Source organism: Megascapheus bottae, chromosome 6 (assembly GCF_031878675.1).
Source record: "Megascapheus bottae isolate mThoBot1 chromosome 6, mThoBot2.hap1, whole genome shotgun sequence".
Taxonomy (NCBI): Eukaryota; Metazoa; Chordata; class Mammalia; order Rodentia; family Geomyidae; genus Megascapheus; species Megascapheus bottae.
In genome coordinates this window covers 80,948,153-80,971,728 of record NC_143514.1, presented here as the reverse complement: position 1 = coordinate 80,971,728, position 23,576 = coordinate 80,948,153, and the positions used below count along the sequence as shown (strand labels likewise).

Genomic DNA, 23,576 nt, shown 5'->3' with positions numbered 1-23,576 from the left:
AAATAAGAGTCTCACAGATTCTCCTGCCAGAGCTGGATTTAAACCTTGATCCTCAAACCTCGGCCTCCTGAGTAGCTGAGATTCCAGGTGTGAGCCGCCAGCACCTGGCAACAGGGCATTCTTCACTGAGTGTCCCTCACCTGCTCAGCCTCTGCATTTCTACCTGTGGCTGCTCTCCTCCCTGGATTACTCCTGTTTTTCTTCTATAATCCCTGGCCATGTTTCCACTTCTTCCCAGATGTCCTCCCTGATTGGCCCTTCTGCATCTCATTGCTCAGGCGTCTGTCCTGCTATGAATCTGTGCCACTCTTCACAGTGACAGGGTCCAGACTCCCCCATGGCAGGCTGGTGACTCTATGCTATGAACACTAGTGGCCAGCGTGTTAAATCCCAGGCAGGTCAGGGAAACACAGTGCTGGGTCTGGAGGCTGCAGTAGGCCCTGTCACAGGCCCAGCTTTCTACTCATGGACTCTCACCTCTGTAGCCCCCTCAGCAGCAGCTGCGGAGCCTGGCTGTGAGCAGAGGCCCAGGAGGGGCTGGGCCAGTATTCCTCACTCCTTTGGGTCAGAGGCCCTGGGCTTTGCAGACCCCCTGCAGGATATGCATTGGGGGAGCTGAGACCAGTTTTCTGCCCGGAGCCCCCATCTGGGGAAAGAGGCAGCCAGCCAACACCAGCGTCTCATGCCAACATCCGTGCCAACAGATTGTATCTGACATCACAGCCGCCCCCTTGCCCGGTGACCACGGCAACAGGAGGCTGCCCCCCCCACCCCCAGAACAGTCTTCCATGTTCCTTCTACCCACAGCCTCCTGTGTAAGATGATGGGCATGTGTCTGGGAGAGGGGGCAAGGGAAAGGGGGCTGGGAGGCAGGGGGGGCACATAAGAGGGTAAGGAGGAGGAGAATGGGAAGGTGGCATTTTAGATTTCTTGCAATAGTTAGGAACATGGGCTCTGGCTTTACAGACCTGGGTCCTTGGTTCAAATCCTACTTTCCCATTTCCTACCTGTGTATCCTTTAGATGAGCCATTTGCCTCTCTGAGCCTGGATTTCCCTATCTATACAAAGAGGACAAATCACACCCCCATTTCAGAGGCTTAGGGATCAGTAAGGCCTTGATGTTGGGGCCAGACCCCAATAAACCATGGATGATGATGATGATGATGATGATTATCATTTCTATTTCTCTTCTATTCTATTTCTATGGGCCGGGACTTTGGCCTAGTGGTAGAGTGCTTGCCTAGCACGCACAAAGACCCGGGATCAATTCCAGAAGTGGTGCTGAGGCTCAAGTGGTAGAGCTCTAGCCTTGAAAAAGTCCAAGGACAGTGCTCAGGCCCTGAGCTCAAGCCCAGGACTGGCAAAAAAAAAAAAAAAAAAAAGAGTCTATTTCTACTGTTGGCTGGGGAGAGGAGCAAATGTGGCTTTGAGTCCTGACTCTACCACCTCTCTTGAGCTATGGCCCTTTAGCCAAGTTACAGGATACTATCTTCATCTAGAAAATGAGGTGACAACACCTCCCCCCAGGCCTATCAAAGAGTATACACAGAAGACAGCGCAGTACCTCATGAGCAGAAATGCCCAGGCAATTGATTTCCTTCCTTCCTTCCTTCCTTCCTTCCTTCCTTCCTTCTCTCCTTCCTTCCTTCCTTCCTTCCTTCCTTCCTTCCTTCCCTCCTTCTCTCCTGGTCCTGGCTGTCCCAGGGCCTCTCTGAGCCTCTCTATGCTCAAGGCTAGAGTTCTACCACTTCAGCAGCTTTTCCATGTGTGTGATCCTGAGGAATCAAACCCAGGGCTTCATGCATGCTACGCAAGCACTCTACCGCTAAACCACATTCCCAGTCCTTGGAAAATTTCATGTTGCCTCTCTCTCTAGCTTCCTTCTCTCTGACTGACGCTCTGTTGACTCTAAGCCCTCAAGCTCTAAGGCCTGATGGCTTCTTCCTCCTCTCTTGGTCATCTCCATAGCCAGTCATACTCTTCAGGTCCTACAGTGTCTCAAGCCTGTGACCAGCCTTGAAGAGTGGCCAAGTGTCAGCTGGACACTGGAAATAAATCTTGAGATCACCTCCCCTCCTGAACCTCATCTTCCTCATCCATGCCATTGGGCTATGGCTCCCATGTCCTCAGGGCACTGCAAGGACCCCCAAGGCAGCAAAAGGCTGCCCCCAGGCCACTGTTCCCAGGCCAGATTCACCACAGCCTATCAACCGTGGTGACCTCTAACAGCTACATCCTTGTCTGGGCTCCAGGGCTTGCAGGGTGAGAGGAGCAGGCATCGGTCCATGCTGACCCCCTCAGCTGTGGCCCCTACCTTGGCTGCCCGCCCTTTGTCCATACAGGCTGGGTTCTGGCAGCGCAGTCCCTTCTCCACGGCTGGGCTCTGGTCGTCTGTGGAGGAGAAGAGCAGAGGGTATCAGTGGAGTGTCCCTCCTGGGGGAGGGGGCTCCCCTGAGCCCTGGTGGCTTCCCAAGTGCAGAGGGGTGGGGCAGCCTGCTGAATCTTCCCTTCAAAGGAAGTCAGTGTCTTTTTGTCTCTTAAATGCCAACTTATCTGCTGGGGATCGGTTTGCTGAGACCTTTTCTAGCCCAAGTTCTCCAGGGAAATTGTCCAGATTCCATGGGGAGAAATGTCTTTGGAAATAACCGGCTCCCTCCCGCCCACGCCCCATGAGTGGGGAGGTGAGAGCAGCTCTGAGACCTCCTGGGGCCTTGGACTTTCTGACAGATGCCCCCCCCCAACCAGCTACTGGAGGAGAGGAGGGATCCAGGGGTCCAAGATGCCCTCCTAGCTCTGCCCTCCAAACCTCTCCCTTAGGGGACAGACATCTCTCCCAAAGGCCTGGGGTGACCTCACTTCCTCTGCTGTCCTGTCCATCCTGAATTTGGTCCTCTCTTCCCTGAGCCAGGGGATAGGCTGGGGGGGACCAAACATGGGGTCAGAGTGGAGGGCCAGACCCGGGGAAGGGCTGGGGGCACAGGCTGGGGGGCACAGGCTGGGGGTGGAGGAAGGGTTGGGGGCACAGGCTGGGGGAAGGGTCGGTGCGGAGGAAGGGCTGGGGGCACAGGCTGGGGGTGGAGGAAGGGCTGGGGCACAGGCTGGGAGCACAGGCTGGGGGAAGGGTCGGGGTGGAGGAAGGGTTGGGGGCACAGGCTGGGGGCACAGGCTGGGAGTGGAGGAAGGGTTGGGGGCACAGGCTGGGGGCACAGGCTGGGGGTAGAGGAAGGGTTGGGGGCACAGGCTGGGGGTGGAGGAAGGGTTGGGGGCACAGGCTGGGGGATGGGCTGGGGGCACAGGCTGGGGGTGGAGGAAGGGTTGGGGGCACAGGCTGGGGGATGGGCTGGGGGCACAGGCTGGGGGTGGAGGAAGGGTTGGGGGCACAGGCTGGGGGATGGGCTGGGGACACAGGCTGGGGGTGGAGGAAGGGTTGGGGGCACAGGCTGGGGGCACAGGCTGGAGGTGGAGGAAGGGTTGGGGGCACAGGCTGGGGGTGGAGGAAGGGTTGGGGGCACAGGCTGGGGGTGGAGGAAGGGTTGGGGGCACAGGCTGGGGGTGGAGGAAGGGCTGGGGGCACAGGCTGGGGGCCAGGCTGGGGCGGGGTGGGGGAGGGCGGCAGGATGGCAGGGTGTGTGCAGGGGCGCTGCGGCCTTGTGGCCCCGAGGCCGGCCCTCCCCTCGGCAGGCCCGGGAGCCCCTCGGGAAGCCGCCCCCGCCCCGCGCCCAGCCCGCGGCGCACTCACCCATGGAGCCGCACCCGGATCCGGCCGGGAGCGCGAGGCCGGCGATCCCCCCCGGAGCCGAGCGGAGCCCGAGCGGAGCCCGAGCTGGAGCCGACGCCGGGAGGCCGAGCGCCTCCTCGGCCGGCCTGCCTGCGGCCCAGGCGGGAGGCGGGGCGGGGCAGGTGGGAGGCGGGAGGAGCCGCCGCCGCCTGCGGGGGGCGGGGAGCCGCGGGGAGCCAGACGGCGCCTCCCCAATGACGGGGTGCGCTCCAGGTGGGGCCGCCCCTCCCGCGCCCCCAGGCAGCCCCGGGAGGGGCCAGGTGAGCGTTTGATGTGGGCGCCGGCCCGGAAGTGCCTCGAAGTGGAGGGGAGCCGGGCCCCGGGCGCAGGGGGGTGCGGGATGGGGACGCCCCCCTTCCCGTCCCCGCGCTGCCCGCACCCACCCCGACTTAGAGGAGCGCAGATGCTGTGGTTTGCAAGGTTTACAACTTTCCTGGAGGACACACACACACACACACACACACATACACATACACACATACACACATACATACATACACATACACACATACATACACGCACATACACACATACAGGCACACACACATACATACACATACATACATACATACACACATGCATACATACACACATACACATACACATTTACACACATACACATACATACACACACATACATACACACATACATGCACACACATATATACATACACATACACACATATACATACACACACATACACATACACACTTACACACATACACATACACACATACATGCACATACACACATACATACATACACACACATACACACATACGCATACACATACGTACACGCACATACACGCATGCATACATACACATGCATACATACACGCACATACACGCACACACACATATGCACACTCAAACACATACATACACACACATACATGCACATGCATACATACACACGCGCGACACATACACACATACATGCACGCACACACATACACACATACATACACACATGCACGCGCACACACACCTGCACACACACACACACGCGCACGCACACACACACACACACACACACATGCCCCTCCCCATCCTGAGCACAGCTCAGTGCATCCCCACAAAACTCAAACATTTATACAAAATAACCAGCGCCCAGGCCAGATGGCCCATCACAAAGCCCCCAGCAGGATGGAGGTCCCAAGGGCATCTGGAGTTTTGCCTGGTCCTGGCCTTTATGGAAGTGCAATGATGACACTTAGCATTTTCAAGGTCACAGAAATGCAGCCTCAGAGAGCTGCCCAGGATCTCACCAGGGAGCTCAGCCTGTAACTCCAGCTCCTTGAGAAGCAGAGGCAGACAGAATTCAAGGCCAGCCCTTAAACTAGTTAGGGAAACTATCTCAACAAACAAACAAACAAAAGCCCTCAAAACAAAACAACAAAGCTAGGCACTGGTGGCTCACACCTAGAACTGACTGAAAGCTGAGAATTACAGTTCAAAGCCAACCCAGACTCTTAATCACCAAAAATCTGGAAGTGGTGGAGCTGTGTAAAGTGGTAGAGTACCAGCCTTGAGCAGAGAAGCTCAGGGAAGCATCCAGGCCCAGAGTTCAAGCCTCGGGTCTGGAAGAACAATAACCAGAGCAAACCACAAGAAAGTATAAAAAGGCTGACACATGGCTCAAGCAGTAGAGTGCTTGTTTAGCATACACAGGCACCTACCTGTATTCAACACAGTACCAAAAACCAAAAGGAAAAAAATAAATGCCCAGATCAGGACTCAAACTGAGTACCTGACAGTTTTGCTCATTGGCTAGTGCTCAACCACGTCACACCTCCAACCCCAAGAACACAGCTCTTCTGAGCTTGCCTCTAGATACCATCTCACTTGCTCTTTGGTACTAGGAAACTTAGAACTGCTTGGGCCAGAGGTGGCTATTCTGTCTAGTTCTGCCAATCAGATGTAGTCTCCTAAATTTAAGGGTAGGCAATTCCTCTTAGGTCGTAAGGTCTATGGAGAAGCAGGCAGAGAGGACAGGGCAGCCTCAAGACTATTGGAAAGCGGCTGGCTCCCTCCTGTAATCTTAGCTACTCAAGTGGCTGAGATTTGAGGATCATGGTTCCAAGCTAACCTGGTCAGGAAAATCTAGGAGACTTATTTCCAATGAACCACCAAAAAGCCAGAAGTGGAACTGTAGCTCAAGTACAAGCATGCTAGACTTGAGCAAAAAAAAAAAAAATCCAGGCCCTTCATTTCATCCAGGGGAGTAGAGACAAGAGGACCTACGGAGGGACCCGGTCAGCACAGAGAGCCATAGAGTTGGGGGAGGTTGGAGTGACAGCAAGGAAGCTCACAGGGGACTGACTCCGCTGCCTGCCCTAGGCCTCCCCTAAAGGTCTGTCTGTTCTTCCCTCTGGGCCCTGGAACCTTGACCCAGCTCTCCTACCCCCATTCTGGTGCCAGAGGTGGGCTCTCTGGATCTGAAACTGCCCAGCCGGCCTCTGACTCCCACCATTCTCCAGAAACCCAGGGCCCCTCTGCAGAGAAGCCTACTACTAGTCAGTGGTGGCCCCCACCGCCCCACCATAGTCACAGGACAGCACTCCCTGTCGTCATCCTCGTCGTCCTCCTCCTCCCCCCCTCCTCCCCCTCCTCCTCCTCCTCTACCATAATCTCTACCAGAACTGGGCAGAAGCCGGCTGGCAGACATGTTTTCTTTGGCTGAGCACAGTGTTTCAAAAGAATTTGAATTGGTTGCCAATTTTGAAAAGTCAGGAGATTTTCACAAAAATCCAGATTTCTGGCTTCTTTTGACAAACCAATGGAGCCTGGCGGTGGTGGATCCCTATTCCAGAAGGCTCAAGTTCCTGAGTCGTGTCTGCCTTAGACCAGCACAAACCAGCCCCCACCCACAGGCTCCTCCACTCCCAAGGCCCACACAACCCCTCGCTGACTCCCCTGGAGACAATGAGCATCTGATTCCCAGCCCAGCCCTTCCTGCTTCTCTCCCTTTGCCCTCCTGTACACCTACTCCACCCTGGCTGCCCACATCCTGCCCTTTCCTTAAGGCCCAAGTGCAAAGCTGCTTCCTTCTGGATTTCAGATGGATGTCCGAGACTGGCTCCCACTCTCCTGCCCAATGCCTTTGAAACAGACCCAAGTTTTTCCAGCTTCCTTCCCCCTATGGCTTTGGGAACAGCTGATAATAACTATAGCTGTCACTCGCTGGACACCTGCTGAGAGCTCTGTTTCCCACAGTCTCATTCCATCCTCTAGCTCTGTGTGTGTGGCATCATCTAAACCCAGATGGCAGCTGCTACGCCCTGGAGGAATGGAACCCTTCAAAGGTCACTAATCCACAAGGAGGTGTATTAAGTCTTAAAGACAGTGTAAGCTAGGTACCACTGGTGCATGCCTACAACCCTAGCTACGCAGGAGGCTGAGCTCTGAGGATCACGGTTCAAAGGTAGTTCAGGAAAGTAGTCCATGAGACATCTTCATGAAACACCAAAAAAAAAAGCTGGAATTGGAGCTGTGGTTCAAGTGGTAGAGAAATAGCCTTGAGCAAAAAGTCTCAGGGAACCGCTGGGCATGGTGGCTCACGGCTGTAATCCTAGCTATTCAGGAGGTTGAGATATGAGGAGCATGGTTCAAAGCCAGCCCGGGCAATACATAGCCTTGAGACGCTTATCTCCAATTAATCTCTAGAAAAGGGAAGTGGGGCTATGGCTCAAGGGTAGGCTTAAGCTGAAGAGCTCAGGGACAGTACCCAGGCCTAAGTTCAAGTCCCATGACCCCCCCCCAAAAAAAATAAACTCTTGGGGACCGCATCTAAGTCCTGAGTTTAAAACTCAGAACTGACAGGGTACTGGTGGCTCATATGTGTAATCCGAGCTACTCAGGAGGCTGAGATCTGAGGATCTTGATTCAAAGCCAGAACAGGAAGGAAAAGCTGTGAGACTTTTATTTCTAATTAACCAACAGAAATCTGGAAGTGGTGGAGTGGCTCACAGTGGTAGAGCGCTACCCTAAGCAAAAGAAGCTCAGGGACAGTGCCCAGGTCCTGAGTTCAAGCCCCACCTCTGACAACAAAATAAAATAAAATAAAAAATACAGGTTGGGAATGTGGCTTAGTGGTAGAATGCTTGCTCTAGGACTGACATGTGCACACACAAAGACAGTGGAGGGGGTATGGGAAGAGGGAGGTAAAATATTCCAGTGATGTGTGTGTATGTGTGTGTGTGTGCATTTGCGCCAGTCCTTGGGGCTTGATCTCAGAGCCCGAGCACTGTCTGTGAGCTTTTTTTGTGTGTGTGTGGGTCATGGGGTTTGAACTGGGCGCTGTCCCTGAGCTCTTCAGCTCAAGGCTACTGCCCTACCCCAAAGCCTGGGCTTTGTCCCTGAACTCTTCAGCTCAAGGCTCCCACTCTACCCTTGAGCCAAGCCTCACTTCCTATTTTCTAGAGGTTAACTGGAGCATCTCAGGTCCTTTTGTGCCTGGGCTGGCTTTGAACCTTGATCCTCAGATCTCAGCCTCCAGAGTAGCTAGGATTACAGGCGTGAGCTTTTCTTTCTTTCTTTCTTTCTTTCTTTCTTTCTTTCTTTTTTTTTGGGGGGGGGGGTTGGTCATAGGGCTTGAATTCTGGGTCTTTGCTGTCCCTGAGTTTTTCAGCTCAAGGCTATCGCCCTACCCCTTGCATCACAGCACCCCTTCCAGTTTGGTTTTCTAGTTGTTAATTGGAGATAAAAGTTTCAAGGTCTTTAGTTCCTTGCCTGGCTTTGAATCAGATCCTCAGATCTCAACCCCCTCAGTAGCTAGGATTACAGGCATGAACCACGTGCCTGGCTTCTGAGCTTCTTTTGCTCAAGGCTAGCACTCTACCCCTTGAGTCACAGCACCACTTCCAACTTTTTCTGTTTATGTGGTGTTGAGGAATTGAACTCAAGGTTTCCTGCGTGCTAGACAAGCACTCTACTACTAGGCCACATTCCAGGCTCTGATTTATTTATTTGTTTGTTTGTTTATAGTCAGTTCTGGCTTGAACTCAGGGCCTGAGCTCTGTCCTTGAGCTTTCTCAAGGCTAGTTCTATCACCTGAGCCACAGCTCCACTTCCAGCTTTTTCTATGTATGTGGTATCAAGGAATCCAACTCAGGTCTTTGTGCATGCTAGGCAAGCACTCACCACCAGGCCAAACTCCAAGCCTGATTTCTTTTTTCTAATGTGTAGAAATATGTGGAAAGACTGGGTTCAATAAAATACATCACCCAATTCATTTCACCATCTTGATTTCAGTTTAAGGTGGCTACTAGATTAAAATAACAAATGCTCTTTTTAAGATAGCCCAAAGCCAGTAGCTCATACCTATAATCCTATCTATTCAGGAAGCTTAGGTCTGGGTATCAAAGTTCAAAGTCAGCCTGTGCAGTAGAGTCTATAAGACTCTTATTATCATCAGCTAACAACTAAAAAGTTGGAATGTCCTAGTGATAGAGTGCTTACCTAGCATGCATGAAGCCCTAGGTTCAATTCCTTGGTACCACATACACATACAAAAAACCAGAAGTGGTATTGTAGCTAAAGTGGTAGAGTGCTAGCCTTGAGAAAAAGCTCAAGGACAGTGCCTAGGCCTTGAGTTCAAGCCCCAAGACTGGCAAAAAAAAAATAATAAAATAAAAAAGGTTGGAAGTGGAGCTATGGCTCAAGGGCTAGAGTTTCAGTCTTGAGGGAAAAACACTAAGGGACAGCATCTAATCCTTGAGTTCAAGTCCTAGGACTGGCGCAAAAATAAATGAATGAATAAAAGATGGACTGGACAGAACTGTTGTGAGAAATTGAGAGAGGAAGAAATGAGCGCTGTCTTCATTTACAGATAAGGAAACTGAGGCTTCACATAGAGATTTTCCTAAGGTGATGCAGACAGTGACAACGCTGGGATTGGAACCCAGGTTCCTAAGACTCACTACCTGAGCTCCCACGGTGACTGGCACAATTGGATGTTAGACAAAAATAATAAACTGATCTCCTCTCATGCATTGAGTGGCCCCTTTCCCTGCAGGCCTAAGACTGGCACACATGCGCAGGACATCACCTGTTCGCATTCTCCAGGGAAGTGCCCATTGATGAACCCCTCTGCCCAAGAAGGCAGAGCTTCCCTGCCCACTCCCTTCCCCTCCTGACCATGGAAAGCTGTCCCTCCCAGGAAGCAGCTGTGGCTTGAATGCCCCCTCCTACGCCCTGTCCACGCCTAGCAGCTGCCCTAGGCTATGACAAGCTGGATCCCTGGGCACTGGGGCAGCCTGGGGAAGGTAAATCTTGCCAAGAGCCAGAGGAGTGCGTGCTGGGCAAATGACTGCCCTCTTTACACTGCACACTGATCAGAGCCCGGCCCAGGGGTCAGGGACAGAGTCCCTTCCCCTAGTGCTATGGGACATTTGGGGACAGCAGGTAAGTGGGAACCCACCTGGAGGAAGGTAAAGGGCTGCAGTCAGAACCATGGCTGGTATTCTCTCTGGGGGCCTGGAGTCTAACCAAGGTGCCATCACACCCTCCTGGGCTAAGTAAGAGGTGGGAAGACACGTTCAGAATGCCTTGGGGTTGGGGTGGGACTGGAGGTTGACTCCAGTCAACCTGAACTCAAATCCCAGTACTAAGTGACCTCCCCACAAAAAAAAAATTCTTCCTTCTTAGGAGCCAAGAAACTGTCCCCATGGATCTTGCACACGGGAACTATGCTGTGGCTGGCTGGCCACTTCCTCTGGCCGAGGCTGCTGTGGGTTCCTGTCCATCTGTCCATCTGCACACCACAGCTTCCTCCTGAGACCCCTCAGAGGAACTGAGAGCAAGGAATGGGAGCCAGGCTGCAGAAATGGAGTTGAGACTCCCGTTCTGCTGGGACTCTATGCAGGAGCCCCACCCCACCACTGCCTGGCCTCACACCCACCCGCATGGGCCCAGGCCAAGGGCTGGCTGGCGGCAGAGGGCTGAGCCCACACAGACAGCTGTGTGCCCTGGCTCGCCCACCCAGCTGCCTCAGCACCTCCAGGGATCTGCTCATGTGCCACTACCCAGTGACTGCGGCCGTGCCAGGGCCTCTGCCAGCCCTGCAGGGAGCTGGGGCCCCAGGCACCTGTGGATGGGCAGACCCTCTGGGACTCAAGCTGAGGACAGACCTGAATGCTCAGGTTCCGGCTGATACCCCGTAGAATTAAGAGGAGCCAGGACCCTGGAGCACCAAAGCAGGGGGTGGCTGGCTACTGTGGAGTCCCAGGGCAGCAGGGACAGGGGCCTTCAGAGATGAAACTCCACATGCCTCCGAGAGGTCCAGGCAGACACTCAGAGAGCCCCATGGAGGACAAGCTCTGCAGTCCTGTAAACTTTCAGGTGCCACATTCCCACCTAGAGAGAACAGTCTGCCAGGGGATGGGGTGGGGGGCACGGGGGTTCACTCCCACTGAGAGTCCTGGCTGCTAGCTGGAATTCCCCAAACGTCCAGAAGCAAGTGTCTGCCACCTTACCCGCTTCAGCTGGGAAAGCAATGATAAACAGGCAGGACCCCAGCAGGTTTTCTTTTCTTTTCTCTCTTTCTTTCTTTTGGGGGGGGGGGTCATAGGGCTTGAACTCTAAGTCTGGGTGCTGTCCCTGAGCTCTTCAGCTCAAGGCTACTGCCCTACTCCTTGAGCCACAGTCCCAATTCCCCTTTTCTAGTGATTAATTAGAAATAAGAGTCTCGGGCCAAGAGTTTAGCCTAGTGGTAGAGTGCTTGCCTAGCTTGCACAAAGACCTGGGTTCAATTCCTCGGTACCACATACATAGGAAAAAAAAAAAAAAAGCCAGAGTGGTGCTGAGGCTCAAGTGGTAGAGCTTTAGCCTTGAGAAAGCCCAAGGACCGTGCTCAGGCCCTGAGCTCAAGCCCAGAACTGGCAAAATAAATAAAAAAAATAAATAAGAGTCTCATGATCTGTAGTACCCAGGCTGGCTTTGAACCGAGATCCTCAGATCTCAGCCTCCTAAGTAGCTCGAATTATAGGCATGAGCCACGGTGCCCGGCTCCAGCAGTTTTTCTACTCAGCCTCTGGGTTGTTTTTGTTTTGTTTTTTGCCAATCCTGGGGTTTGAACTCAGGGCCTGGGCACGGTCCTTGAGTTTCTCTTTGCTCAACACTGGCACTCTACCACTTTGGGCCACAGTGCCAGCTTTTTTGCTGGCTAATTGGAGGTAAGGGTCTCATGGACTTTCTTACTTGGGCTGGCTTTTAACTTCAATCCTCAGATCTTAGACTCATAATTAGCTAAGATTACAGGCGTGAGACACTGGTGGCCGGCCCATTCTCCTGTCTGACTCCAAGGGTTCTCTGGCTGAGAAAGGAGGGGACTGGACCACACTCTGACTGCCTCCCCACTTCCCATCCAGACCCTGCACCTACTTCAAGTTCAAGGTCACAGGGCAGCCCTCTCAAGCTCACACGGACCGGCCTTCCCAGCCTTCCCAGCCTCCTGCACTCACCTCTGAGAGAACCCAGAGCTCTGGGGCCCAAGGAGGCCCCACAGGACAATGTACCTCTCCTCTTCCCAAGCACTCACCTCAAGGCCCCAGGGCCCCTCAAAGTGGGGGGCACAACAAGGGCACCTGAAGCATGGGCTCATGCCTTTGAAGTATTCATTTTTTTCTCTTTTCTTTTTTGTGCCTGCACTGAAGCTTGAACTAAGAGCCTGAGTCCTATCTTATTAGTGTTTTCACTCAAGGCTAGTATCCCATCACTTGAGCCACAGCTCCCCTTCTGGCTCTTTGTTGGTTGATTGGAGACAAGAGTCTCACAGACTTTCCTGCCTGGGTTGGCTTCCAGCTGTAATCCTCAGATCTCAGCCTCCTGAGTAGCTAGAATTACAGGCGTGAGCCACCAGCATCTGGCTAGCTTTCCCCTTCTGAATGGGCTCCTTTCCACTTCCCATAGCAGACCTCAGGCCTACCCATCATCCTCCAGCCACTCTGATCCCAGAATGGGAGAAGCCTGGGCCAGCTTGGAGAAGCTCTGTCCCTGGACAGGCAGGGTGTGGGGAGGCCACAACTGATCTGGAGCGCGAGGCCTAGAGAGAAGGGAATCAAGGCTGGGACCATGGCGCTGTTGGTGATTAGCACACTGGCCCAGTGCCGCTTGGTCCATCAACTAAGCCAGGTCAGCAGTAGTGATCACCCAGCTGGCACAGATGGAGCTCTTCTCCTCACCTATCTGAGGTACTCCAGAGTCACACAGGGCTGGAAGCATGGTTCAAGAGGTAGAGTGCCTGTCTAGCAAGTACAGAACTCTGGGCTCAAACTATAGTACTGCCAGAACAATTAAAAAATTAAAAACTAATCGCACCAGAATTGCTGTCAGCTCCTCACAAACTGCCAAAAACATCATTAGCACCATTTATAAGACTTTCCTGGGAAGCAGCCAGGCTGAAGGATTTAGCCTCTTCCTCCCCCAAGACCTTGTCTTTATTGCTCACAGCTGGCTTTCTACCTCTGAAGCCCACCTTCAGTCTGACTTCTTGTTGGTTAATTGGAGATGGGGTCTCACAGACTGTTCTGCTGGTTTTTAACTGAAATCCTCCAAATCTTAGCCTCCTGAGTAGCTAGGATTATAGGCATGAATGAAACACCAGCACCTGGCTTGTCTGGCTTCTTCAAGGGCCCAATTGTGCCTCTACGTCCTCGTCTGTAAAATGGGGTTAAAAGGGAAATGACCCATGTCCAGCGGTTGGAACATGAACATTCCAGAAGGACTTGGTGAGTGGACTGCAGGCTCGGACCAGAGGGAGCTGGCAGGCAGGCCACGCGTGCAAGTCCTACTGGAAGGCGAGCCACACCTACCCCCAAGGTCCTCGATGATGTCCAGGGTGGAGCTCCAGGAGAAACGCTCCACGGCCCCCAGCTCCAGCTCAGCCAGGTCGCCAGGCAGGGCCTCCAGCTCATAGGCGCCCCGCTTCCTCCAATAGAGAAACATGCTTCCGCCTGGTGGGACCCTGCTTTGTCTGCACCCTTAGAGGCTGGGTGGCCTAGGGACCTGAGTCCCCCAGGCCTGGATGCAGAGTTGCAGGGGTGCAGTGGGACAACAGGGACCCTGGGGTGCACTCTTTGGCTGGCCAGCTTAGCCCTGCCCGGGGAGGGGAGCATTCTGGGAGCGGCCGGGGGCTTTGCAGCTGACCAATGGCTGGGGCTCTGGCCCTATACAAAGCGCCTTTCTTTCCCTCCTACAGACATTTTACAAATTTTGTCTTCCCAGCCCCCTCGGAGCTCCCACCTCGGAGATGGGCTGGGCGTCTGGGGACACAGAGGCTCGGCAAAGAGTGCAATTGTTTCCTGGTCACTTTGCTAAGATAAGTTTTCAGAGGAGAAAAATGTGCTGTACTAGGAGCCTGTCCAGATTCCCGCCCTGACCCTCGACCCCTGGACAGCCCCTTCTGGCTCCTCAGGGCACTCCTTGAGGGATGGAGAAACCTGTGAGGACATCAAGGGGACATCCCGGGAGGGGTTTCACTCTTCCACCAGAAGCTTAGCTGTGTCCCACCTCTTGCTGAGCCAAGGAGGCCTCCAGGGGGCCAGAGGGCTGGCCCGCCTGCCAAGTCCAGCTCTGTTCTCTGGGTTTTCATTCAAGGCCTCCTCTCCTTCCTTCATCTCCCATCTCTGTCACCCACACCATGGCAGTGTCATTCATGCAGCCCTGGGTGCCAGAGTCTAGCTAAGGACCGCCCTGCCTGCATTGTCAGAGAACCACACTCCCCCCCTGCAGGGTGGGCATGAAAGCAGGGCTGGGGGCCAGTCTGGGGACAGATGGCAGGGCTGGGGATACAGAGCTTCCTAGGAACAGAAAGAACTGTGAGGGCATTGGTGGCTTACGCCTGTCATGCTGGCGACTCAGGAGCCTGAGATCTGAGAGGCAGGCAGGAAGTGCATGAGACTCTGATCGCTAATTAACTACCAAAAAAAGCCACAAGTGGAGCTGTGGCTCACGTGCTAGGGCATTAGCCAGGGGTGAAAAAGCTATGCAAGAGCTCCTGCACCCAAGCCCAACACTGCCCTTCCCTCAAAAAAGAACCATGAGTGGTGGTGGGATTGGTGGGTATTTTCAGTGGCAGATCACTTGTCTAATAGGCATGAGACCCTGAGAATGAGCCCTGGGCACTGGGAGTAAGGGCGACGTGGGAGGAAGGAAACGCCAGTGACATAGGTGGGGAAATAGAAAGGAACAAGTAAATTTATTCCAGAACCCCCTAAAACTAAATTTCTCCAACTAGAAAGCAAGTTGTATATTCAGGAGGCAGAATCAGGAGGACTGATAGTTCAAGGCCAACCCAGACCACACAGAAGACCATCTCTATAAAACCAATGGCTGCCAGGTGCAGTGGCTCACACCTGCAATCCTAGCTACTCAGAAGACTGAGATCTGAGGATCACATTTCAAAACCAACCGGGGCACAAAAGTCCATGAGACTCTTATCTCCAATCAAGCACCAGAAAACCGGAAGTGATGCTGCGGTTCGTAGTGGTAGCACTAGCCTTGAGCCAAGGAGCTCAGGGACAGCTCCCAGGCCCAGAGTTCAAGCCCCACAATCAACAACAACAACAAAGCAATGGTTATGGGTGTAGCTCAGTGGCAGAGCACTTAGCCTTGCATGCACAAAGCCCTGAGTTTGAGTCCCAGCAGTGCAGAAACCAGGGCCAGGACTATGGCCTAGTGGTAAAGTGCCTGCCTAGCAGGGCCAAAGGCCCGGGTTCAATTCCTCGGTATGACATACATAGAAAGTGATCCTGTGGCTCAATGGTAGAGCTCTCTCCTTGAGAAAGCCCAAAAACAGTGCTCAGGCCCTGAGCTCAAGCCTGGGACTGAACAAAAAGAAAAGAAAAGAAAAACAAATGGACCGAATTAAGGCCACACCTGTAATCCCACACTCAGAGGTACAGGCAAGAAGAGTACGAGTTTGAGACTAGCCTGGACTACATGATGGGACCTGTCTTAATGCAAAACCGCTGGGCTCAGTGGCTCACACCTGTAATCCTAGCTACTCAGGAGGCTGAGATCTGAGGATCAAGGTTCAAAGCCATCCCGGGCAAAAATGGACCTGAGGCTCTTTATCTCCAATGAACCTCTAGAAAATGGGAAGTGGACCTTAGCCTTGAGCTGAAGAGCTCAGAGACAGTGCCCAGAGTTCAAGCCCCATGACCTGCCCCCCCCCAAAAAAAAACAAGTAGAACCGATGGCAGCCCTCTGTGGAGCGCCCTCTGCCATCCATCCGAGTGACAAGACCATCTCCTGTCCAAGCACTGGTTCTCCGCAGAGGTGGGCACTGCCACACTGCACAGATGAAGACAGCTGTAAGAGGTAAACTGGGATTTGAACCCAAGATTTTCTGGCTTCGGTCTGGCAAATGCAAGACACCAAGTTTGGTCCTCAGATCTGGGGGAGAAAAAAAAAATCCTAACGGGGCTCCCGGTGGCTCTTAGCTTCTCAAGAGGCTGAGATCTGAGGATCACAGAGTGAAGCTAGCCCAGGAAGGACAGACCATGAGACCCTTCAATTAACTACCAGAAAACCAGAAGTAGAGCTGCGACTCAAAGTGGTAGAATGCTGGTCTTGAGCAGAAAAGCTCACAGAATCGTGCTCAGGCCCTGGGTTCAAGCCCCATGACCATCCAAAAACCAAAACAAAACAAATTTCTGGAGAAGACCAGATTTACACCCACTGCACTGAGGCTCCCGGCCAGGCTCAGCCGTGTGTCAGGCCTGATCACGGTTCCGGCAGAGCCAAAGCTGGGCAGAGCCAAAGCCGGCCAAAGCCAAAGCGGGCCAGAGCAGACGCCTGGCAGCAGATAGTCATAGGCCGAGGGAGGGAGCTGGCAGCGGAAGCCACTTTCCTGGGGCTGGTAGGAGGGGCCATCCAGGCAGCCTGCACACCCCCAGCTGAGTGCTAAGGTGCCAAGAAGCTGAAGTAATTCAAACCATATGCCTGCCCTCCCTCCGTATCCCCAGCATCCAAATGGCCTGGGCTGGAGCCCACAGGATGGAAGGGTGCCCCAGCTCATGTTCAGTGTGAGAACAGGATTGGGGAATGAGATCATCCATCTCCCACCACCAGCCATGGTCACCAGCACCCACCAGCATTGGCCAGGACCAAAGTCATCCAGTCCAGGCTTCTCCTCTTCATCTGGGCCAGGCAGGAGCCACACCTGGGAATGATTTCAGGCCAGCCAGCTGTGAAGGAACAGCTCCACTGCAGAGGGGAGTAAGCTTTCTTCCTACCCTACCCATCCTCAGCTTCCGGCTGGAAAAAGGACCAGCCTCCAGCCCTGGGGGCCTGCCTCGGGCCCTATTCCCAGGTGCCTCTGCAGAGCCTGGAAACTCAGGCCTCTCAGCCTGCTGGCATGCAGGCCCAGCGCAGCCATAAGTGCTACAGAGAGGAGGTGGTAGCCTAGCTAGCAGAGGGGTACTCAACACTCAGAGCCCCACCCCTGTGTTCTTTCTGCCTCTCCCTCTCCCTCTCCCTTTCTCCCTCTCCCTCCCTCCCTCCCTCCCTCCCTCCCTCCCTCCCTCCCTCCCTCCCTCCCTCTCCCTCTCCCTCTCCCTCTCCCTCTCCCTTTCCCTCTCCCTCTCCCTCTCCCTCTCTCTCTCTCTCTCTCTCTCTCTCTCTCTCTCTCTCTCTCTCTCTCCCTCTCCCTCTCAGTGATATTGGGGTTGTTTCTTCACAGCTTTTTTGCTCAAGGTCGGTGCTTTAGCACTTGAGCTATAGCTCTACTTCTGGCTTTTTGCCTGTTAATTGAAGAAAAGAATGTCTTGGATTTGTCTAGTTTTTAACACAGATCCCTAGATCTCAGCGTCCTGGATAGCTAGGATTACAGGCGTGAATCACCATGCCTGGTTTCTTTCTTTCTCGCTCTCCCTCTCTCCCTTTCTCCCTCTTTCCCTCTCTCCCTCTCCTCTCCTCCCCTCCTTCCTCTCCTCCCCCCCTCCCTTCTCTCTCTGCCAGTCCAGGGGTTCAAACTCTGGGTCTGGGCGCTGCCCCTGAGCTCCTTCGTACTTAAGGCACTGGACACTTCTGGCTTTTTCTGTGATTAACTGGTGATAAGAGTCTCAAGACTTTCCTGCTCAGGCTGGTTTCAAAGTGCGATCCTCAGATCTCAGACTCTGGAGGAGCTAGCATTACACGACTGAGTCAAAGGCCCTGTTATCTTTTTCAATCCTTGCCTTCTCCTGAGGACAGAGAAGCCAGTGAGTAACTTCCCCCAGGCTACCCAACCCTGTCCCACCCCTGGAACCCAGAGCATGACTTACAGGATGGCCCATGCAGCCCCTCACTCCCCAGAACTAGCTCTTATCACCCACCCTCATCCTCCTTTAGCAGCCCCTCTGGTAGAGGTAGGAAGCCAGGGGCCAGAGAGGTGGTGGCCTGGAGCCGGATGCCCTGTCCCCCACAGACCCCTGCCTACCTCTTTGACTGAGTCCCCTGCAGACCTCAGTCTCTGGATGGGAGGTTCCCGGGGGAGCCCACGTGGGGATGGGACCCTTACCCTGGGCAGAGGATTCCTGATGTTTGCCTTGAGTCTTCCCTATAGCCCTCTGAGCTTCAGTGAGCATCTGCTGGCCCAGGGGCCAAGGCCGGGATAGACAAGACAGGAAGTTGAAGAGCTGCTCTTCAAAAGTGCCTGGGGCCAGGCTTGGACACAAGGAGGGGACCACGGCCTCTGCTAACCACAGCTATTTCCTTGATAGCAGAAGCACCTCGTGAGCCCTGAGGAGGGGCCGCTTCAGGGTCTCGCTGAGTAAGGGGCCAAAAGAGGAAGAGGAACAGGTGGCAAGAGCTGGCCAGTGACTTCCATGCCTGTCACTTCACAGGAAGCTGTGGCTGGCCGAGGGCTCTTGACCTGGGGCCACCCTTCCTACAAGAGCTTACAAGGGGTCCAAGGACCCCTTGATGCCTCTCCGCTCACACACACGGGTGACCCTTATCCACTGGGCTAGAGCTGTAAACTCTCTGAGAGAGGCCTAGCAAGGAGCAGAGTCCGGTCTCTGTTGTACCAGCTGGCAGCCTTGGGAAAGATTGGCACTGGTGGCTCAGACCTGTGATTCCAGTGACTCAGGAAGCTGAGATCTGAGGATCGTGGTTCCAAGCCAGCCCGGGCTGTAAGACTCTTACCTCCCATGAGCCACCCGAAACCCAGAAGGGGCACTATGGTTCCAAGTGGTAGAGTATTAGCCCTAAGCAAAGGAGATCAGAGATAGCATCCAGGCCCTGAGTTCAAGCCCTATGATGGACCCAAAAAAGACTAGCACAAAGCCAAAAGTGGAACTGTGATTCAAGTGGTAGAGCACCAAACTTGAACAAGGCCTTGAGTTCAAGCCTTCATACAGGTGCGCACACACACACGTCCGGGGAGAGTCCCCAGAAGCAAGTGAGGCCCTGCAATCACAGGGCTTTGCAGGGAGCCTGGCTTAGGGAGCACACGCTTACCCAAAAGGATGATGACCTAAGAGGGGGACCCCACATCCCACCAAGGGGCTCCATCCTTCCCCCAGACACGTGACCACAGCTCTTCCTGCCCTTTCTGGTGCCTGAGGATGCCTGTCTGGACCTCAGGGGAGCTAGACAGAGCCAACTGTGTCTGCTAAAGGCTGGGCATGCCCAGTGCCAACCATCCATGAGAAGCAGCCTAGGACCCATAGGGCCTATTGGAAATCAAATCCCACCTGAGCCTTGACAGATACGCTGGTGAGGCTGTGTACTTGCCATCCCAGCCCCCTGGCTCTCCTGCCTCTGTCCCTTTGGCCAGAACCCCAGGACACTCTCCCACTCTCCCTCCCAAGCAAGTCCTCACCCCTTGGTAAATAGGAAATGCCCCCCCACCCACGCCACTCACCAGAGGCATATGCCAAGGAAGACAAATACCCTGTGGGGACCTCTGGAAGGGGCCTGGATGGGGGCCAACTCCTTGCCAGCAGGCCAGATACCCACCCAGAATTCGTACTTGAAGGAGGGGTGAGCAGCAGAGCCTAGAGTAGGTGGCCCAAACCCCTCTTCTAAAAAGTTCATTCTAGCTGAACACTGGTGGCTCTCACCTGTAATCCTAGCTGCTCAGGAGGCTGAGAGCTGAGGATCATGTTTCAAAGCCAGTCCTGAACAGCAAAGTCCATGAAACTCTGATCGCCAAGTAACCACAAAAAAAGCCAAAGTGGCGCTGTGGCTCAAAGGGTAGAGTGCCTGCATTGACTGAAAAGGCTAAGGGATAGTGTGCCCAGGCCCTGAATTCTAGCACAAATATACACATGTACACACACACACACACACACACACACACACACACACACGTAATAATGATGAAACCAACACATGGACCTGAGGCCTTCGCCTGTTTGTGAGGTTTGGAAGAAGCATGTAGGAAACTGGCCACAACTGGTGAGACCCATCCTGCAGATCCCAGTGGTAGATGGGGTCTCTAACACGTCCTCAGCAGTCGATGGGACAGGGGTGAGAGCAGAGAGAGCACCGCTGAGGCACCGCTCGTCTCTGTAAAATGAGATGTCGCTGGGCTGAGCAGTGAAAGAGTGAGGAGCCTGACATCTGCATGTCCACTGCTTCCAGTGCCTGCACCCACTGGTACTGTACCAGCCCTAGGAGCAAGGCCAGTGAGGCAGAGTCCAGGGACAGCAGGTCTGGGCAGGGGCTTCTCCTAGATCCTGGAGTAGGTTCTGCAGGCTGCTCAGAGCCAGCTCTCATGGCCAGACTGGCCCAGCCTTGCACCACAGTGTGAGCAGGGGAAGGACAGGGAGTCCATGCTGAGTAAGGAGAAACTGCCCTTATGCCAGGTCTGGGCATGTGGCATGGTGACCTTGCAGAAGCAGAGGTTCCTGAGCCGTCAGGCACTCGGTCTGACCTTTACCCACTGACACCTGCCAGGGAAACTGACACATGCTAACATTTGCCAGGTTTCCCACAGCGGGCCAGGCCTGGATAGACAGGACAGCCTGTTTCTTTTAAATCTAGATGAAGATCCTGTAGTTGTATTACCTTTGTGTGGCTTTATAGAGGGGTAAACTGAGGCTCGGAGGGACCTAGAGACCCCCACAGTTCAGCTAGAAGGTGAGGGGCTGCCGCCATGCCCAGGACATTTAGGTTCCTTGTGCCCATGAATAGCCATCTCAACTTGGTCAACGCCCTCGGTGCCCAGCTGCTCAGGGCTCTGCACCCAGAGGCCACAGGGCTCAGGAGGGTTCCCTGCTTCTCTGGATGCCCCTCTCTCTGCCTTGGACTTGGGCTTACCCTTTAAGCTTGAAGACATTTCTCTGATCTCTGTGCTCACTGACCATGGTCATCAAGAAAGGTGGGGCTCTCCCTCGACCCCCTGACTGGGTACAGGGGAAGAGAGAAACTGGAGGTCTCCCAGGGTACAATGAAGTAGGAGACCAGTCAATCCAGCAGGTGGCCTGACCATTATCTCCAGCCCATCCACCTGTAGCCTGGGGACCGAGGTGTTCTGTGCTCTGTTCCCAGATGTCTCAGCTCCTGCAGCTTCTGCCCTGCCCTGGTCCACTTCAAGCTAACACTGCCATGCTAGGACCCTGGCCTCAGTCTTGCCCTTCCATGGATGTCTCCAGAAGCAGCCAGGCTATCTGAGTTCAAACTCCAGCTCCTATGCTAAATCTTTCTGGGACAGAGTTTTCTCCTCTGTGCAATGGAGCTACAGTTCTGCGGTAGGGTGATGCTACGGAGGGAGGGTGACCTTTACACTCAGAGCTCTATGTTAGAATGAGAATGTGGCACTGCCTGGGTGAACCCCTGCCCCTCACTAGCTGCAGGCAGGGACCTGACCCTCGTCTCTGGCTGGCTTGAAGTCTTCTCCTACCAGCATTTTTTTTTTTTTTTTTTTGCCAGTCCTGGGCTTGAACACGGTCCTTGGGCTTTCTCAAGGCTAGCGCTCTAGCACTTGAGCCACAGCACCACTTCCGGTTTTTTCTATGTATGTGGTACCTGGGAATCAAACCTGGGTCTTCAGGCATGCTAGGCAAGCACTCTACCACTAGACCAAACTCCCTGCCCCTCCCCAACCCCCTCCAGCAATTTTGGCCGCTCTGGAATCCTGTCTGCTTTAGACAGCACTTTGGATAGGAAAGTCGCTCCCACAGCCCCTGACCTCATTCCTCTCTGACTGCCTAGGACCCCACCTGGCCCGTTCACTTGAACTGGAATAAATTCCCAATCAGTTTGTCTCTAACCTAAGACTCCCTCAGGGCTTGCCCCAGCTAGGTTCTGCCTCTCCATGTCTTTGTTTTTGTTATTGCCAGTCCTGGGGCTAGATGAAAAGGTGGGGGCAGGGCTGATATTGTTTTTGCTCAAAACTAGCACTCTACCACTTGAGCCACAGCACCACTTCTGGCTTTTTCTGTGTATGTGGTACTGAGGACTTGAACCCAGGGCTTCATGTATGTTAGGCAAGCACTCTATCACTAAACCACATTCACAGTCCCTCATTTTTTTTTTTTATGTGACAATATTGGGGGCTTGAACTCAGGGTCTGAGTACATCTCTTAGCTTTTCCACTAAAGATGGCACTCTACCACTTGAGACATACTTCCATGTTTGGATTTGGAGGATAATTGGAAGTGAAAGTTTCACAGACTTTTCTGGCCCAGGCTGGCTGCCAAGTGCAGTCCTCAGATTTCAGTCTCTGGAGTTGCTGGGATTACAGGTTTACGGGGAGAGAGAGCTATCTTTACTCCTCTGCTGGCTCTTCTTTCAGGTAGAAGCATCAAGACTTCCTACTTCCCAGAATGCCCTAGCCAGAGGCCATCCCAGGAGCTGGCCTGGTAGTTCCCCTAGGAGGCCTGCAGGGTCTTGCCAGCTGGGTGCCAGAAATCTCTCAGCCTTGGGGAGGCAAGAGCAGGAACCAGGGGCCTAAGTTTCCAGCTGCTTGTGGCAGAAGCCAGACAGCTACATTCCAGCCTCGTAGCACACTGCTGGCTGTGTAGACTGCCAAGCCCAGCCGGTCAGGCTGAGGCTAGGCCTGCTCAAGGCCAAGTCCATCCAAGGAACAAAGGCTTCTAGGCCAGGCTCCTGACCACAGAGAGACAGGTCAAACTTCCAGGACAGCCTGGATTCCAAAACATCTAGCCCATGGCTGGAACACTCACCCTTTTCTGTGCAAAGTATTCTTACTATCCTCCGGCCATGCCCAGCAGAGATGCAAGCTGCGTCCAGCCAGCCTTACCTTCCTCCGGCCACAGGAGCCCAGGACCCATCCCCAGGATGGAGAGGGAGTTCCTTGGGCAGGGGAGATGTTCCACCTTAGCTTCCTTCCTTCCTTCCTTTCCTTTTCTTTCTTCCTTCCTTCCTTTCCTTTTCTTTCTTTCTTTCTTTCTTTCTTTCTTTCTTTCTTTCTTTCTTTCTTTCTTTCAATCTTTCCTGTCCTGGGTCTTGAACTCAGGACCTGAGCACTGTCCTTAGGCTTTCTCAAGGCTAGAGTTCTACACATAAGCCACAGAACCACTTCTGGCTTTTTTTTTTAATTTTAATTTTTTAAATTTTATTAACATTGAGTTTTTACATCGTATTTCAAATGCCATGTGTAACAAACAAGTATTCAAGAAGGGAATCTCTATATATACAATCACTGGCACAGAGATTTTTAGAGCATAATTAAAATTAAGCTGAGGGTTTATATGTCATAGATACATTAAAATATATAATAAAACTATGTCTAGGGGCTGGGAGTTTGGCCTAGTGGTTAAAGTGCTTGCCTAGCATGCACGAAGACCCGGGTTCGATTCCACGGTACCACATATATTGAAAAAAGCCGGAAGTGGTGCT

General features: G+C 53.6%; 1 protein-coding gene across 2 annotated transcripts in view; it reads right to left on the bottom strand.

Moving 5' to 3' along the window:
• Plekhg5 (pleckstrin homology and RhoGEF domain containing G5) overlaps positions 1-16,953 on the bottom strand; it is a 39,898-nt gene extending 22,945 nt beyond the window's left edge. Inside the window, exons 1-2 of one of the 2 annotated variants that reach the window (XM_090335941.1) lie at positions 16,877-16,953; positions 2,316-2,392 (exon numbers count right to left, since the gene is read on the bottom strand). In XM_090335941.1, coding sequence (XP_090192067.1) covers positions 2,316-2,392; positions 16,877-16,925 — 126 coding nt within the window. In that variant the 5' untranslated portion in view covers positions 16,926-16,953. Of the gene's footprint in view, positions 1-2,315; positions 2,393-3,740; positions 3,865-16,876 lie in introns of those variants that run through there. The other variant, XM_090335942.1, reaches the window with a different exon arrangement.
• Between the last annotated feature and the right edge of the window lie 6,623 nt (positions 16,954-23,576).